General features: G+C 41.7%; 1 protein-coding gene across 3 annotated transcripts in view; it reads left to right on the top strand.

Moving 5' to 3' along the window:
- The window catches only part of zranb3 (zinc finger, RAN-binding domain containing 3), an 85,360-nt gene that overhangs the window by 18,214 nt on the left and 47,360 nt on the right, over positions 1-19,786 (top strand). For all 3 annotated transcript variants that reach the window (XM_030410125.1, XM_030410123.1, XM_030410124.1), the window contains exons 6-9: positions 4,258-4,343; positions 6,377-6,548; positions 12,695-12,829; positions 17,828-17,947. In XM_030410125.1, coding sequence (XP_030265985.1) covers positions 4,258-4,343; positions 6,377-6,548; positions 12,695-12,829; positions 17,828-17,947 — 513 coding nt within the window. The remainder of the gene's footprint in view (positions 1-4,257; positions 4,344-6,376; positions 6,549-12,694; positions 12,830-17,827; positions 17,948-19,786) is intronic.

The raw sequence follows: 19,786 nt of genomic DNA, 5'->3' as shown, positions 1-19,786 counted from the left end.
TCTGTGTAATGGTTTAGTAAATGATTACATATCAGAAGTGAATTTCTTTAATCTGTTTCTAAATTGTGCAATTAATTGGGAGATTATTTCTCATTATCTTCAAAATAACCTCAGCCTTATTTTTCCTAGTTTTTTGCCATCACTCCTATCGATTGTGTCCAAATCTTCGGAACATATCTCATTATAGATCCACACACAACATACTGTACGTGAATACCTCTGTTAGGCAGCCCCCCCCGACACACACACACACACACACACACGCACGTTGGCCCATCATTATTCATAACACACAGTGAAGCTTTATTTTTCCAGTTCTTTCTTCTCCTATCTGAATAGGTCTGGTGTTTCATATTGAGAAAAAGTACAACTTTGTTTGTACAGAACATTTCCAAACAGTGCTTTACAAAAAAAATATATATATATATATATTTAAAAGATGCATAAAATCTTTGAAAGAACACCTCAAGGCAGAAACTGAAACAAAGCAGGAAGACAATAGTAATTAAAGTCCCCAAAACCTTGTTTTTACAACTCAAATATTTGCCTGTAAAATGGAGTATTCATGAAATAATAAGCATGTTAAAGTTTGGAAAAATGCGTTCAAAAACTCAGTGAAGCTGCTACAACAGGACTGTGCGGGGGCTGGCAAATGATCCCTTATCCTGACTGCTGCACGGATGTACGTGACATCACCTTTTTCCACCCGAGCGACGCCCACCTCACAAGACTGAGAGTCACAGACACAAAGCAGTCCAGATGGAAAACTCTTCTTTTTTTTTTTTTTTTTTTACCAAAAACTGCTCCAACTTTGACAGAAAATCATTGTGAGTTCATGTCGGACCACATTGCTCATCACAAGAAGATGATTAAGTTACTACATTTCATAAGAGGCCAAAACCAATGCTGAGATTCTTCCTGACTCCCCTGCCGTGTCTCTGGCACACAGTGGCGACCTCATTTGTTACTACTAAGACATAAAGCATAAGAAATTACTTGTAAATATATGGTTTCATGTTTTTTTTCAAAGGGCCCGGTAATTTCCTTAAACAGCTAGGCACTGAAGTTTTTCACAAACGTTACTCAACCAGGAGAAAACAATGCTTTGGGACTACTTTGAACGGTGGATTAATACACATTTGGTGTTCTTGTGAGTATTTACAGCAGCCGGACGCTGTTTGTATCATATCACTTTGTTTTCAAAAGTGTTTTAATCTTAGAGGTTCGATATGTAAGAAGTGACCACCTGTCAGATTCATACTCAAAACAAATAGGGGGCAGTCTGTCACCGGAGTAACCGCTGCAAACTTTAGCTAGTGAGCTCAGTGAGCTGCTAGCAGTTCGAACTTGGGGCTCTGGGACCAGGGGAGTGTTAGGTAGTGTTTGCACTGCCAGCACAGGTGCTTCTGGCTAGCTGGTTAGCATCATAACTTAAGTAGAAATCAATGCAACCCAACACTTTAAAGTCAAAACAGCTATTTTGATCATTTTAGTTAATTATAAATGCATATTGCCCCTTTAAGTCACGCTCTGGTATATACCTATGGGCTCAGGATCTTAGAAATATTACCAGGCGCCATAAAGATCTGTATATGTTATAAATAAAACGTAAAATCAGTTCTGGAAGCCGATGTAGAGCTAAATCTGGTGCGATGTGGTCAGATGTTTTAAAGGCACAGTGGTGAACAGAGCGCTCTGATAACTGACTACATAACTGCTTATCCAGGACTGACATCATTGCTTTTGTGTTGGCTACATTAAAGTATCCATGTGAGGCGGGACTCAGATTGCGCTGCCATCAGACTGCCACATTGCTGTGAGGAAAACTTAATTATTGCCTAGACCCGATCATGATAATTAAGTGATGAGATTCAGGCAGCTAATTAATTCCAAAATGAAGTGAAGTTACTACTTGTAAGAAATCTCGAGAAGGTGTATCATGGAGTGTGTGTGTGTGTGTGTGTGTGTGTGTGTGTGTGTGTGTGTGTGTGTGGTGTGTGTGTGTGTGTGTGTGTGTGTGTGTGTGTTATATGCTGCGCGTATCTGTGTCTGTGCGCGATACATGCCATCCTGTCTCTGCCACTGCCTGCCTGCCTGCAGTGGTGAGGTTAGTTTTTAGATATCATCTCTCTCCCTCTCTCTGCCTCTAGAATCTGAAACTGAATATAACATTTTATCATCCGCAGCATAAACCTGATAAGCCCTGTCCCTGCCTCTGTGCCAGTCTCCTCACTGCCATCATTACTCACTGTGGCTCTGACATCGAGTTAGCACACAGCTCAGGGCATGCTGCACCGTTCATGATGTGCCCTCATTCCACCCACCCATTATATCAACAGTGTGAGGGGGGAAAATGCAAAGCTCCTGTTGAACAAGCGCTGAATTTAGAATAGCGCCTCTCACTGTGGCTGCTTATTCAGATCGCCTTGCTGATGATTACCTGTCATTACTTCAGAAATTGCCGCAAATACGGAAAATTGACAGGGATGCGGCGTGTACAGACAGGCACGTTGACGTTTGCACACACACTTTCTAAGAGCTTTGTGATGCATACACACTCTTTACCTGCTTAATGTATGAAAAAGGCGCTTTTCAAAACGCCGGAAGTCACCCGACGACAGAGAGCAGCTGCTTTTAACTGGAGCCATTCAAAGATCATTTGATGACTACCAATTTTTATGTCTGTCGTTATTTAGCAGCAGTCACTTGATTGTCTTTATTTGTGTTTCATTTAATTTTCACATCGGTTTCATTTTCTTCGCCTCGTCTCACGGCACAGCGGTTTGACCTGGTTAATCGGCGCTGACACAGATTACCACACAGTTGCACAACTCAAGACTGGTAAACTAGGCGAAGGACAACAGGACCTTGAATAAATTGCAAAATGCACTGCCTGACAGTAGACTAATCATGCGCACAGGTAAGGTCTGTGTTAAAGCCAAAAAAAGCTCTTGCTACTTTGAGTTATTGCGTGCAGCTTTCAAAAACTAGAAGGTGAGAAAAACTAAGGTAGCATGCAATGGTGGAAGACAGCTGGGAAACACAGGATGCGAATCACAATTAACTTTATTAAAGTAATTGTTCAGCATTTTGAAAGATACAGTATTCTAATTCATTATCTTGTGCGAGACTTACACTGCTTTCATATATGTGTGCTAAAAATTAAGCTACTGCCAGCAGCTGGTTAGCTTAGCTTAAAAAAAAGACTGAGGAAAAAATAAAGTTTTTACCGCCAATGTTTCAAAAGAAAGGGAAGGCTATGAGTTATAGCTACACTCATGTATCATATTTTTTTTATTTTTAAAGTGTATCATGTTAGCTTGAAGCAAGCAGTTTAACCTTTGCGATAAAATCAGTGAAATATATTGTCTGTGACATGAATGTGCAACTATAGCACTACACCTCAGCACAGTGACTTCATAATGTCCGCTACAACACGGCGATATTTAGCTAACATTAACTAACACACACTTCCACATGCTACAAGACCAAGTAAGGATGTACTGTAGCAGCAAAACGAGACTATGTAATTAGCTAAATCGTCCATTGTTGCCACCCGAGAGACCATTACGGAATCATAGAAAATGCTAAACATAGCATAACATTAGCAGAAACTATAGAAGAGCCATGAAGTCAATAAACTAATAAATTAAGCTAACGTTAGCTAACATTCGCCACCATAAGCTACTGGTCAAACCAGACCAAGTTTGTAGTAGCAGAATTTGTCCTAAATTGAGCGAGGCTCGTGTTTTTATTGTTGATTAATTCAGCTTCTCATAAGTTAGAGATAGAATATGTTATTTGCTAGTCTCACTTATTTACCTGCTGAGAGTTTGCTAACATTAGTCTATCAGGAGGCACCATAAGCTGGTGTTCATATGAGAGTGAATACAGTTTTATTGCTTATAAATCTTTTCATTGAAAGAATTTATTACGTATCATTTCAAAAGTCTCTCAGTCTCACTTTAAGTAGGTGTGATGAATAGGACAAATCATAGCGCACTGTTAAAAAATGAAAAAGGAGTTAATTTTTATTTGGAGGGAAATACATGTGAGATTTAGAAGTATATTGCAATTAAAATGGAAGATTAATTAAAAAATGAGAATGTCAGACATATTCTCTCATATTCTCTCCAGCTTATCCCGAGCCTCTGTCTCTATTTCCCCTACAGACACACACACATATACACACCCTGTAATGTGCGCTTTCGTCTAGAGTTGCTGTTCAGTATCTTTTCCTGTCTGGGTGTTTTACAGCTTTTCATGCAGATTGATGCTCTCTATCCTAAGATGTTTGGAACCTGGACCGACTATGCCAAGAAACACTGCAACGCTCATTACAAGTGAGTCTACAACCGACACTCACACGCAAGCGAGGATACAACACTGTGCAGATGTATTCGCTTATATATTCCTGTTGTTCCACTACATGTGTTGTGTTTTAATGCTACTAGCTACACCTTTGATTCACATTTTGTATATTTGCTCTATGTACTGCAATTCACATTCTGTTATTCATAATTCTCTGTCACATATTGAGTACTCGTTTGGTAAATACACAAAAGGAATTTTTGCCAAGAGTTAGCTGAGAAAAAACTCTTAATTATTTAGCTAGAGTGCAGAGAGCGATAGCTTAGCCTAGCATAAAGACTGCAAACAACAGCTAACCAGGCTAAAAAAAATCCAGCTATTAGCATCACTGAAGCTCATGAAACTGCAAAGTCTGCTGTTACACAGGGACTACAGGGCTGAGAAGATAACTCTTATTACCACTTGCATAGCCTAGCATAAAAACTGGAAGCAGTTGGAAACAGCTAGCATGTCTTAAAATCCATTTAAAGTCATAGCTAAAGCTCATTAATATCCCACAGTCTGTTTTTTTTTTTTAACCTTTCCACGCAACCACGTGAGCTGTTTCCCCCTGCTTAATTAAGCTAAGCTAAGCTAAGCTAAGCTAAGCTAAATGTTTCCTGGCTCCAGCTGCATATTTATTGAACAGACAAGAGAGTGGTATCAGTCTCAAAAAAAGTAGTGGAAAATTGCTAGCCTTGCAGAAAACAACACAACTTGTCATTACAGTACAGTTTAAATACAAGATATGACATGTTATTTGGTGAGCTTTAAAGGTGCTGTTAGCTGGGTTTTTTATACCTTTGGACAGAGCAGTGTGCTGACAAAGCCCGGCTGGCAATGTTTTATGTTCAGCTAAGCTAATTGTCTCCTTGCTCCAGCTTCATATTTATCAGAAAGACATGAGAGTGGTATCAATCTTCTTATCTAATCTAATGTCAAACCGTTCTTTCCTCAGTTTGATCCATCCTTATTTATATTCTTTCGAGTCTTAGCGCAGTGGAATTAACAGACTTTCAGTGTCTCTCACCCAGCATTTAATTTCCACTCCTTTCAAGTGTCTGCTGGGATAAGGTGGGCTGTACCTGAGTCTGTAGCTAGCGGTGCTGCTGAGTTGAGGGTTTGTTGTCAGAGCCAGACCACAACTGAAGCCAAGCGTTAAATGCCAACTGGCTGCCAGTTGCCAGTGACGATCAGTTACATGTGTGAACAAACACATCAAATGCATTGTTTTGGATGTCCATCAAAGTCAGCGGCTCGGTCGGGGATGGGCCTGGCGCCATTAATGATAACGCTTTGTATATAATAGCACTTAGTGTGGCTGGGGAATGCCTTTCTGAGTCACACACACACACGCACACTGTCACAAACATGATCATTCATAGAGCGAGGCACATGGCAATGTCATGTGAACAAAGTCTTCCCTTCATGATAGAGAAGACATTGTGGGCGTTGGAAGCAGCGCAGGAGAGCGAAAAGCAGCCACACAGCTGGTTAATGGCTGGTTCAAATCCCACTACCAGGATATTTTAGAAAGAGTGAATCAATTTCCCTTCCTTTAGCAACCACAAGTTTAAATACTGAAGTGTGAAACAGCAAATTCTGGCAGTGCCTTATTAAGTTTGTCCACACTTCCAGCCAATATGGCAGATAACCAGCCTTTGTGTGGAGGGCCAGATCTGTTCTAAAAATCCATTTGGCTGATGAATTGTGAAAGTTGCCTTGCGAGTTTTGGGATAAACCTGCTGCTGTGGCCATTAGACAAAATAGTTTCCTGTTCTGAAAAGTGCCCTTAAGCAAAAAACTGATCCTCCGACTGCTCCAGCAGAGCTGCTCAGCAGTAAACGATGGAAGGCTGTTGTAGCGCCGGGCAGCTCCCAGGTGGAACTGTTTAAATGTGTTTAACTATTCCTTCAGGGCATTTCTGTAAATAAGTATGTTTTCTCAGTGAGTTTTCTCCTCGGTAGAAGTCAGTATAAAAATGGGTCAGCGACCTCAGCTTCACTTCTCATTCACTCTCTCATAGGTACTTCGGGCGTCGCAGGCAGTGGGACTGTCGTGGGGCATCTAACCTGGACGAGCTGCACCAGAGGCTGAGCCGGATCATGATCCGTCGTCTCAAGGCAGAAGTGCTCACTCAGCTGCCTCCCAAAATCCGCCAGCGTATTCCCTTCGACCTGCCGAAGGAGGCTGCAAAGGTTGGACATACAGTAGACTACAACATGTTCTGTTTGTCGTGCGAGACAAAGAACAGCAGCAAAACCTCACGTCTGAGAGGCAGGAGCAAGCAAACGTGGTTGAAAAATGACTCAAACTATTCAGTTCATCATCCAAATAGTTCCCGAATAATTTTCTGTTTGTTGACTAAATGACTAATCGTTTCAGCTCCAGCGTTTTCATGCACATGCACGAATCCAAAAATAATTATGTCTTAACATCCAGTCGAGTGTCACAGCTCGTTTAATGGCAATGCCGCAGATTCATGCTGTTAAGTAAAATTAAATTCTGTTATCCCCCGTGACAAACATGTGTCACTTCACAGGGAGTAATCCAATGAAATATAGACTTTCTTCCGCTCAGAACCATTTGATATTTTTGCCGCTGTTGTCATTAACTTTCGTCTCAAGCAAATTTGAGAATCGATAAATGGTTGGAGTCATTTATCAAGCAAAAACGCCAACAAATTGGGCCTCATGCTAGAACCACTCAAATGAACAGATTCATTTTTTCGGTGACACATGCGTTTTTGTTTTTTTTTTCTTTTTGTCAGGATTTTCTCTTGTGTGCGACCAAGTGGCCAGAGTCTGTTTTTTTTCTCTCTCTGTCTGCCGTTCTTCCACAGCGAGAAAAACACTTGCGGATGAATCATAATGCCTTATTTTGAATGAATTTAAATGAGATGGCGAACGAAAAATAAACATCTGTTCACCGAATCGTCTTCGTCCTGCAGTGGTGGGAAAAGTCCTTCCATCTGTAACTTCAGAGTGAGCAAAACAACAGTGTTGAAATACTCATGTCATGCAAAATGTTCCAACGATTTTAGCATCAAAGTAGACTAAAAAGACCTTGTTAACATCAACATCGTCAATTTCAGAATAATGTAGATATATTACATTATTGGATTATGATATTGATGCATTCATGTTAACATCGCTTTAATGTTGTAGCTGCTAAAGATGACGTAATATGCAGTTGGGTAGCTGTGAATTTTGTCCCGTGGATCTAAACATTGTTTATAGTTTATTATGAAATAATCAGAATATGTAAAGTAACTAACACTAACAAACAAACAATATGGAGTCAAAAATAAAGAAATGTGGCATTATAGCTTGAAATGGGCACACTAACGTGAAGTACAAGTAGGACAAAATTATACTTAAACGGTAAATACACCAATTTTGAACATTGCAGTGTGTTTACAGGATTTGGGGAGTATTAAGTAGTATAAATCCTTTTTGTGTCTCCGGAGGAATAAATAGCCTCCAGTGAGGTCAATCAGTGGCTGAGTTGCATTGTGGGTAGTGCATGTGCTGGGTTTTAAGAAAATAAAGTATCTCTGGTCTCTGTTGTGCCGATTCTGATCATTTCCTTTCAATTTGTTCATGATGAGTCCAACAGTGTCTTGGGTTCTGCCTACATTACCCACATTGCCAATCACTGACTCACTGAATCACTGGAGGCCATTCATCAGATTACACGCAGCTTCCTCTGGAGCCACAAAAGGCTTTATACGACATTTAACACGTATGCAGTAGTACTCACCACAACCTGTAAATGCACTTTAATGTGTAAGATTGGTGGAGTTTCCCTTTAAGTAGAGTATAGGTTTGAATTTACTTTCCACCACCGTCATAGTGGATTGCCAATTTACCGAGAGGTCTGTGCACTTTTTCTGACTTCAGTCGCGCATTTCTGCACGGCAAATGATACAGCTCTGTTGTTGGGTTAGTTATCTCGCTCCAACAGTCACCTCAGGGACTTAATGCAATTCTCTGTCAGCGGGAACATAAGAGATCGAGCAGTGTAACACAATTTGTAATAATCTCTTGTCCATTTCCATGACTGTCACCTCGCATCTAAGTCCCGGACCCCTTTGCGTTTAATTTTAAACAACGTTAATTAGCTCTTAACTTCTTGTTTAAGTACTCCGTCTTTATTTCTGTTACGGGCTGGAACAGTGTGGTGCCGCTCTGATGACACTCGCTGGCAGAGGCTTTAATATTTTCCTAACTGTTTCGACTACTGACGCAGCCAAACGTGTTGTGTTCTGACAGCAGATTTTAAAGCTCCGCGGTGAAGGCAAATCTTTCATTTTACTCTTGGGTGACATTTTTTTATTTGTATTAAAACTAGCCCACAAACGGAGCAGAACGGATAGCGACATGTTTTGGAGTTTAGAGGGTTTGGTGAGTCTGACTGGGAACACTCGTATGAGCAAACCTCACAGGTAAAGTGAGAGAGATTGCGATTTTTCTCTTTTTCCAGCCTTGCAAAAATACGGATTTGCTGTTTTTTTTATCATACAAAAATGAGTGTAAAAACTGCCTATTGCTGCTCTAAGACTGCATAACTCTCCTTTAGCCTGTGTGTGTGTGTGTGTGCTCCCTCTTCACCGTCATAAAGAGGATACCAGGATATTTGTAGAGTAAATGTCATGTTTCGTGTGTAGGTGTTTACAACTCTTTCAGTATCCCCAAAGTTATGGTTACGGTTTCTGCCTCCCACGCCGCGCTGGATGCATGTGAGCGTGCATGTGAATGCTAATGTTGCGCTGACCTGGCCTGTGCGTCTGTCAGTGTGTGCTACTCTCCGGGTCAGGTCACCGGTGTCAAGGCTACGAGGGGTTTGTTTCCCAGCGGGGGCAGCAGTACACACTTGTGCAAGAATCCGCAGCGAAGCTTTTGTTGGATTTTGTATCATATCAGCAACTCGAAGAGCTCCTTTTGCGCTAATTACACACCGAGCCGCCGTCCCAAGAATGACACAACAATAAGGAAGTTGCTCCGAAAAGTGATGATGCCGGGGTTTTTCCCCCCAATCTCCCTAAATGTTAAGGGATGCTTTAATTGGGGGCTAAATATGGTCAGTGTTTCCACATTGTGGTGCCAATTAGGACACGGAACGCACTGTACAGTTGCAAAAGTTCATGTCATGTCTTATAGTTGTTCTCGCGTTGCTCTTCTTATCTCAAGTTGGGCTGAAACAGCAGCTTTGATGCGTAATATCCTCAGAGGAATGAGCTCGGAGATCATTTGTCTTTGGCGGAAACAAAAAGCACCGCTGTAGCAGTTCGCCTTTAGTTACTCTTTTTTGTTTTTGTTTTGTTTTGTTCACGAGATGAACGTGGAAATGTTTTCTGCAGGTATTTGTCCACTGAGAAGAATAGATAGACGTTTCATCCCTCCCCAGCTCAATGGACTGGTTTTTTAAGAGGCGTGAAGTGGCCAGTCATCCAAAGCGGCGGCGGCGGCCATTGTGCTTTCAACAAGCAGGAAAATATGAACAATATAAAACATAAAAGACTGGGTGGACATTATTTTCCTCTAAACAGACTGTCTTTTCAAGCATGGCTCTGCTAACCGACAATATATATGTACACCAGGACCACTCACCAGTTCAGCCTCGTTCATCCTATCTCATTTTCTCCCTAATGATGGCTTTTATCTTCCACAGCCAGACACTTTTTATGCCCCTCCTGCCCTTTACGTTTTCAGCCGTGGCCTTTTGTCAGTGTTAGTCTAGTGAATATCATCAAGGGTGGAGGGTTTAGCCACTCGGGTTCTATTTTTTTTTCCAGCAGATTATGAGGAAAATGCTCGACTGTAACGGTTTTTTAATTAGAAATAAACACTGAGAGACAGACGAAAAACTGTGTTTATGCAGGTGAGCGGCGAGCGAAACATCTGAGAGGAAACATAAAGGAAACGCAGCTTTGGGCTCCCGCAATACGATACTATTTATCCATTCAGCCGTCCTTGACTTTGACAGGGTTTGAATCCGCTGAAATGCTAATTATTTCACTAAATGGTGCAAAGCTTTCATGTTTCACCAAAATCTTCTCGCACAGCGCGCAAAAATGCAGTTGTGGAACTTGCTCGCTGAAGAAGCCTCCATTATTCGTGTCTTGTGCTCGCATTAATAAGGCTTGTCTCCAGTTTCTCACTGTTTTTCCACTCGCCTCCGACCCCCCTCGCACACACACACACACACACACACACACACACATCATTATGTGTATGTATGTGCTTAATCACGCGCGGGGCACCTCTTCCTTCAGCTTGCCATATGGTTCACAGTTTTGCATCGTTTGATATGCAGCGCTTTAAGAAAGTGTCTGTCCCTGTTGAATTTTCCTCTCATTTTATGGTGTTGCAGCCTGAATTCAGACAGATTGAATTGAGAGTTGTTAAGAAAAGGCAGAAAATAACCTCCAATCACGAAGTGATTTAAAGTTGGACAGTTTTCAAAACGTCAAGGGGGTTCAGCCCCGTTCTGAAGCACTTTAATCATAGGCACGCTACAGTTATTTCCAGTAGGATCTGAATATTTGACTATTTGGATATGTTTCCATATTAATGTGTATCGCAGTGGTGAGGTTGTTTGGGGGGCAGAGGGTAAAAAATTAAAAGAGAACTAGTTGTATGCGGTGTGGCACCAGCACGCAGAAAGTTGTGATTAGATGCACCATGTTTGTCCACTGAAGGGGCACCCTAGAGGGCATTTCATCATGTTTTATCCACCACAGGGGCATCCAAGAGGGCACTTTTGTTGCCTTTTTCTGAACATGGGGGCACCTCTGGGGCTGGACCTAGCATTTATGAAGTGCATCTGAGGAGACGTCAAAATATCAAGTTATGTTGTGTATCACAGCAGCCTGAAAATACTGCAATACAATGCCACAGTAACCAGCCGTAGGATGAAAAACAAACGGTGCATAATAATACATGAGGCCTTGTTTTTCCAAACCCCTCTGGATCACATAGATGCTTAATACACACATTCCATTGATTTTTATTTTATTTTATCGGTTTATTTGACCGGTACTGAGCATGTTAATAAACATCACTATGAAAACCCACAGTGAAAACATGCTTAATTTGCAACAATGCTAGTGAACATCCTGTTCCCTTGCCAGAAAACAGTAACATTACAAACTACGATGGAACTAGGCCGACCTATACACACCAGATGTTTGTCATCATGATCCTTGCATTGTTCCCAGAGAAATGAACGAAAATATAAAAAGATAAAGTGGATGAAGAAACTGTGATAAAATTATAATTCTAACATTAATAGAATTTATTATACGTGTCCGGTTAAAGGTGGTCAGCTACAAAAAACTTCAATGTTATTGCCTTTAATTAAACAGACATGTCTTGCAGCACTATGTTTCAGCAACAACAGAGCGATATCTGAGTCTTTTACGAGTGATTCTCAGCCCCCACCCCCGTCCGAAGCTTTGAATAGCAAGAAGCTCCAGGGCCCTAAAGATGGTATTCGGGACAGCCCTACACTGTAAAATGTAAGAGGTTGACTTCGCTTTTACCTCAGAAAGTAAACTATTCAATTTAAGTTGCACAAGCTAAAAAGTTTTAACAACTCTAGTTTACTTTTCTAGGCATTTTTGAGGTAATTGGTTTCAACGATTTTCTTTTAAAGTAAAGAAAAACTGTCAGATTTCACAGTGTAGATTTACCGAAATTGGATCAAACCCAAGCTATGCATTAATTCGATATAGGGTGCTGCTTTGCTTACAGATTTGTTACATTGTACTGCAACATATTGAACAAAATGTGCGGTTAATTTTTTCACACGAGCCCTGTTTTTATGATAAACAGGGCTAACCTACATGTGGACAACAAATGCACGGCCTCTCTGGGCGTCTTGTTTATGAGCAGGAGGTAGCATATGCTGCTGCTCGCCGGCAGCCTCTCCCACTGCGATCCTCTCCGCTCTCCTCTCCCGCCTTAAATACTTCTCGCCAATCACCTTGAGAGCACGCGAGGCGTCTTTGATTTATTGTACCAGCCCGGCTGCTTCTCCATCTTCGACCCCGGCTTGTCACAAGGCGGCTATAATTGGGAGATGCTCATGACCCACCTAACACAGCAGCCCAGTCGGAGGGGGGTGGCTTCCTTGGGAATTCTCCATCTTTCTCTCTAGTTTTTTTTTTTCTCTCCCTCTTTCTTTCTCTCTCTTCCAGGGAAAGTAGGACACCCAGCAGCACCATTAATTGTTTTGCCCTTTATATCTCAAAAACAGTAGAGAACAAGATGGAGAGAGAGGGTGGTTGAAGAAATAAAGGACGCAGCCTCACTTGTCTTTGCTCTCTCCTTGCTTGCAGGAGGCCTCCGCCAGCTTTGCAGAGTGGGAGAGACTGATGAAGGGGATGGGGTCGGGGGTCGTCGCCACGGACAACCCCTTCACTCAGGTCATGAGCCTGGTCACACAGATGTACAAGCAAACAGCTATTGCCAAGGTAATGGGAGACCAAGGGGAGTACACCTTTTTTTATTATACAGTAGATAAGGCTGTTGCTATTCTAAATTTGTATGAATCCTATGTGCCTATATGGTCCATTGTAGTCCAAAAGTACATCTAGAGTCCACAAACACTGCTGTACATAGTCACGAGAGCACCAAATCTATATTCATCTGCACCTGATAGTAGTAAATAGTCTCCAAGAAATGCAGCATTTCCTATTATTTAGGTTTTCAGTGAATCACATTGCCTTTTTTGAAAATATAAAACTATGTTTGTAACATTTTTTAAAGATCTTCAGCAGGAACCTATGGGAAATCAGACAGTGTTGACAGGTAGGCTAAAGCATGGTTAAGTTTGGTGGACACCAACCTTATCCTCTAAACATCATACTCCTTTAATACCTGGATACTAAAAGTGATAATTCATCTTAGAGCATTGTTACTTAAAGCACTCAGACCTCTATTGTCAGTAAGTCCACCATAAGCTGTGTTCGCAGCTGGCCCTGCTCTCAGTTTTGTCTTCTCAAACGAGCAGGAAAAATCTGAACTTTTCACCGGCTTAGAAAAAAAAGCTGCCTTGCTTTTAGTTTGACCTCTATGTACTATCAGTATAATAGGAGAGCAGTCCTTGTATCTTTTGTGTCTGAAAACTGAAAGCAGTCTTGTTTAAAATAGATGTATTAGCTGTGCTGTTGAGTGGTTAGAAGACTGAATTTAATAAAACATTCAAAATTAACTCAGCATTCATTAATTATCAACAGCATGTGGAGAAATAAATAATGACGTTATGTCAGAGACATCTTCATGCTGGGTTACAGAGATATCTATTGAGGTTAGCATGCTAGCCAGTTAGCCACTTTTTACCTCATAGTCTGGTAATATATAACAACAACGCTCCCTAACCAGAAAGAATCAATTTATACGACCGCTAGCTACACTGTTAATCTGGCTTACTAGCTAACGGCAGCTTCAGTTAGCAGCAGTTAGTGGTTACCCTGATGAAAAGCTGCCTGCCGACCATTTGTTTGAAATATGAATTTGACAGGTGACATTGTAAATAGTTTTGGAAATATGTTAATTTGTTGTCTTGTAGAGAGTTAGGTGACAGGAATAACATCACTATGCGTCAAAGTTTGGGTTTTTGATTTAGTTTAGTTTTTATAATCTGTAGATTATATCCTTGTGTGTCGTGTTTTACTCCCCACTTCCTGTCTTTGTACGTTTCCTGCCCTTTTTCTGTGTAAACATGTGTTTAGTGACTTGATTAGTTCCTGTGTATTTAAGCCTGTGTTCCTCATTCTGTTGGTTTCTCTGTTCTCTGGTCCTCTTTTTGTTCCTGTCTTTGCTCCCTGTGCTTCATTGGTTTGTACTTTAGTTTTTGTATTTTTGTATTTCATTAGCGCTCAGATTTGTCCCTGACTGCTTTCTATGTTTTTTGTGGCCTTCCAGTTAAAGCTCCCTTCTTGTTTTTCTGCCTGCCTGCCTGCCTTGGTGTTTTGCGTTTGGTCCCTTTTTTGACACACATATCACCATCATGTCTGTATACTAAATATGCAGCTCAAGCCAGCAGTTGGTTAGCTTAGCTAGGCATTAAGACTAGAAACGGGAGAAACAGGTAGTCTGGCTGTGTCCAAATATAACAAAACCCACAGGCTCCAGGGAATCACTGCACCAATCAATCTCTTCTCATCTATCTGTTGACAAGAAACAAATAATGGAAGTAAGCGTTCAACTGTTACACTTGGAACATCATGTTCTTATTAATGTTATTTCATTAAATATTCAGTGTTACTACTTTTTGTAACCATAACTGTTTTTTTCTTAAGAAGTAGTTTGAGATATAATCATTTATCTTCCAATGTTTTAGTCGCAGCTGTCCTGTAGCTTTACATAACCACACAAACTGTGAGAAAACAGAAACTATCACATCATTAGTGCCATATCGCCGTATATGGATGGAAATGTGCCCTGCGGTTAAACTTCCAAAGGTGTTTAACCTCTGACAGTCCTCTGACAGCTGATAGTTAAAACATCAAACTACATATATCATCCGGAGCAGGTTAAATAGCTTAAAGACTGGCTAAAGAACGATATGTTTCGGGAAATGGTGAATTGATGTTACAGCATCATGTTCAGAGCGCTTGGCCGACCACTCAGTGAGATCTCATGGGAAAGCATCGCCATGGTAACAGAGCCTAATGGTCGCCGGTGAAAGCACTTAGACAAAGTAGGGGAGTTATAACTGAGGTATTATTTAGTTGCGTCCAGCCTGGCATGATTACACCTTATCTCAAAGTTACACACCGCACTAAAATAGCATCTCTGTGATGTTGTTGCTATGGAAACTCGCTCGGCTCTCAGTTTGAAGTGACGTTCTCTTTTTAATGAGAGAGAAATAAGCAATATGGAAAGGTGGCCGGATGCATACAGTGTGAGGAAGGTTGGGGTCAAAGCAACTGGTGCCGAGAATTTAACAAGCATTTACATTTCCTGTTCTTGTGGAAACATTTTTCAATCTCTGATCAGCTCTCAGCCTCACTAATCTTAGTGCTGTACAAGTGAGCAGCATCTCATATACTTGTAGTTTAGTAAACATTTCCACAAAATATAGTATCCCTCTCCAATCATCTGCCATGTTCGAGGGCTGGCATTCCTCTCAATTAGCCCGACGCCCTCAGCCATGAGGAGCGCAGCCCCGAGGTTAACGAAGACCGGAGATAACCACCAAATGCAATCATCGACACGCTACTCGCTCAGCCTGCCTCCAAGCTTGGATCTTTTCTGCGCTTGGCGTTGTTTGCTGATTGGATTTCTGCTCAGTTTAGCCTAACACTGGACCTCCTTTCATTACAAAGCCCCCCCTCGCCCACTCACCCACCTCAAAGCCGATACTGCCGGCCCAGTCTCATTTCCTCTGCTATTGGTTTTTAGAGTCAGACACACTTTCTCTACTTCAGGAAGAAAAAAAGCGCGTTCTTTCTTCTTTTTTTGGATCATCGGGAGGGGTGCAATGGTGTGATAGATTCACACATCTATGTCACTCTGACGAGCATCACGGCCCCTGCCTGCCTGCCAGTCCGCCTGGCGACGGAGCTGCCAAACGCCTTTGGGGTATTTTTATTGCTTTACCCGCCAAGCATCTGCTCCCAATTACCCAGAGAGGACAGCTCTGATGCTGGACTTTAAAGCAAGCTAACAGGCCGCTTCAGACAGCCGAGAAGTTTGTGCACTAATTAAACTCAGTGGAAGGAAGCCGGCGAAGCCAAGCCGTCAGTAATGAGGACCCCCCAGATCAGAACGGGGTCGGCAGGCCTGGCGGAGAGATTCATTATCAGGCGCATCGGCTAATTATCAGCAAGGCAAAGCAGAGGTTCTCCCACCAGAGCAGGTGTGATGGCTGGAGAGGTTGTCATGTTGCAGGAGGTGTGGAGATTATAGAGGTGGGATTCACACCGCGGAGAACGGCCTGTCTCCAAAACCGTCTAGTAAGGGCTCTGTTTGACTCAAATCTAACTTCAGTATTTCTCACTAGTTGGTGCTATTCTTGGCTGCTTTTTGGCCTGGGGCTCTGAAATGAGCCAAGCCCGGATGCTCAATGACACGCTCGCACAGCACATCCACTCCAGCTTCGCTGAAGGTAGCAGGAACGGCCACAGCCATCACAGTGTGATCGCTGGGCAGCAGCGAGAGGTGGAATGATAGATACGGATACCTGCAGGGTACAGTTAACTCACTCGCACTTCTGCTGCTTTCTCTTTTTCAGATAGTTAGCTTCACACTGTCAATCAAGGTCAGAGGCTTCAGCAGAAACCCAGCAAGGTGTTGTTAAATTTGGACTGTGATGTTTTTAAAGCATTGTAACCAATTGCCTTCATAAATAAAACAAGACTAACAAGTAAAATAAAAATGCCAGGCAAGAGTGAAAACAGGGTTGCATAAGAATACACAGAGCAAAATAACTCCAGAGTAAAACAGCTGAGGACTGAACTTTTACTTACCGCAGTAATTCTGGCCTGCAGCTGTCATTTTGACAGGAACCAGCCTAATATTTAAATTATTTTTCAAGACCCTGAAAAGAAATCTAAAAATGCTCTGAGTGAAAGCGATTAAGTTTTCCTCCGTCCCCTCAAACAGACTCTTATCCTGATATTTATGGTCAACGTATTTCATTTCACGTCTTTAAAACTAATTTGATGGCATTTGAACGCAAGCTCTCGCTTTAAGTTGTTGCTAATAATGAGATCAAATGGGCGCTATGTCATTCTCGAGGAGAAAAATTCAAGCTCAGAATTGAATATTGAGGTAATAACACGACCCCAGAAATAAAATTTTTTTTGTTATTTATTTTTTCCATAACTGAATAAACAAGCTTGGAGGAAAATAAGGTCTGAACCCAGAAAGGTGGCAGGGTCCGCCACATATAAACAAAGTAAAACGGTATGAAATAGCGTTGTCTTTCAAGGTCATTTTTTTACCAGTTTATTTAGTCATGAAAACAAAGAGAGTTTGTTTATTTAGTGTGTTTAGGCAGAAGAAAAATCATTTAAACAAGATCTTTCTCTTCTGATTAACATTTCTTAACTAAAACTACATCGTGCACCTTTAATCCGTTTGTCCGTGGCTCGCAAGGTGAATTTCCTTGTACCGGGCTGTCACCCAAAATCCAAAAAGAAAGAGCGCACACCAATCATATCTCCAAGTTGTGCGTTATTGATTTGCTCTCACTATCTGTGAGCTGACAAATGCGCCCCAGTCACTCTGCGCGCTCTCCCCTTTTAAAGTCTGGATCCCTGGCATTCAATAGAGAATCGATCACACAGAAAGGATGCCGAGGTGATTAATTGACTTCTTCACTGATCTAGCCGATTCCTCTGTGTGTGGTCGAGCAGTGAAGTGATGGATTCAGTAGCTCTCTTTCATCTGTGTCTATTTCTGTATGTGTGTGTGTGTGTGTGTGTGTGTGTGTGTGTGTGTGTGTGTGTGTGTGTGGCCAGGCGGGAGCTGTGAAGGACTACATTAAGATGATGCTGGAGGCAGAGCAGCTGAAGTTCTTGGTGTTCGCCCACCACCTCACCATGCTGCAGGCCTGCACGGAGGCCGTCATCGAGGCCAAGGTAACCCCAGGCGGTCTGCAGGCAACTGGATTTCTAAAACCTGTTAAAGGGGTAGTAAGCACTGGCTGCAGTAGCACCTGTTGGGGAAAAAAACAGCAACAATGGCTTGAAGCCAGTGGGAATCATTGAGTTTCACTCCAGACTACTGGCTCGAATGTATGTTTCTAAAGACTGAGTTCATGATAGAACCCTGCTGATTTCAGGGACACACTAACCTGTCCATGACTGCATGTCTACATGTATGTAAGTATGGATCTGGTATTATATTGATGTTGCCATGTGATTGAACCTGTTAAATGTACCCTGTAAAAGGTATACATGTTCCTAAAGCATAGACAATGCAAACAATTAGCCCATTCCCCTGCAGGAACTTAACAGAATTCCGCTTGTATTCATTAATCAAAGAAGAAAACAAAAGATTGCGGAAAGATTAAAAAACGTCAAAGTCGTTTAAAGTGGTAGACTCCCTTGTGGGCCACCGACCAGCTCCGGCACTGCCCAGTATTCAGATTAAACCTTGAAGAAAATCAGTAACTGTATTAGCTCCACTTTTTCCATTGTTCTCTGTCCCACAACCTCCCTCACGTACTAAACGGAGCATAACAATGACATAGGCTTAGTCCTGCTGTTACTTCATACTGAGGTAAAGCTGAATCTCCCCAATTTGCAAATTAAAACCCACTAAAAGACTCATTTCAGGTTGTAGGAAGCTTCAGTCCCCAGGTTTGTTAGATCCAGATCTAGCTAGCATCTTTTTATATAGCTAAATCTGTAGCTCGTCAGCTATCTGCTGTCTTATATCTCTATCTTCTTCTCAGTCTATCTGAATCATCAGAATTATTTTATCATATTTTTTTATCAATGTTTCACATTCATTGAGAGACTTGCACCAAAAAAAAGGTAGGTGAACAAAATGCAGCTGTCGGTTTTACATCATGTCAGCCGACCGTTTCTTTCCTTTCTTGTTCTGTCCACAGTTTCAGAGCCTTTCTCGGTAATGATCAGTCAGAAAACCTGCTTCCTGTGCACTGAGCTGTTATAACACAACATCCTTTTAAAATCTTTCATGTGGTGTCCCGAAACCTCCCAGATCTGCTTTAAAAGTAATGGGATTTATGTTATTCTTGCACTGTCAATCATTTTGAAACAAGAAGGAGCACGGCTTCATGTGGTTGATATTTCATTTAGTCATTTCAATTCCAGCGTTTAAAGGGATTCTTTCCAGCCACACAGACCCGAATTGCCCATTAATGATAACCTGGAAGCACTAAACGTACTGAGTGTATTCATATTTCACTCCTCCGTCCTGGCTAGCCAGAGGTAATTGGCCCCATACTTAAATTTTATTTCTTCATCTGTTGTCCTGCTGAGTTTGTAAGTCAGATCCTTGCATATCTGTGATTAAATTAGACAGAGTACTGAGGTTTAAGCTCATAAGATGTTGCTTGTTCTCCAGCGGGGGATATGCAAAAGATGTAAGCATTCATTAATTATTTGTGTCGTCCGCTTATACTGTATGCTTAATTCAGATGTAATGTGCAATATAGGACTAATATTTAGAGGGAGAAGGTTATTTTGCAGTTAAAATTGTTTGATTTCATCTATTAATCATCATCCGAGAGATCTTTTTTTTCTCATTCTTGACAAAAAGTCTACTTTGCCTCTCCCAGAAAGTAAACTTTACTCCCACAACTAATCTCCCAAGGTGTATTTCACAAGTCATCACAGGCAAACAATGTCTTAGCTCGGCACTGGCAACCTGTGAAAGAGTTCAAGTGTGTGTCTGCGCACGTGGGTGTGTTTGTGTGTCGCAGGGGTCGAGGAGGTGTTGGTTGAATG

The sequence above is a fragment of the Sparus aurata genome, chromosome 24, assembly GCF_900880675.1.
Source record: "Sparus aurata chromosome 24, fSpaAur1.1, whole genome shotgun sequence".
Lineage (NCBI taxonomy): Eukaryota > Metazoa > Chordata > Actinopteri > Spariformes > Sparidae > Sparus > Sparus aurata.
The sequence above is the reverse complement of the archived record's forward strand: the minus strand, read 5'-3'. Positions and strand labels throughout refer to the sequence as shown.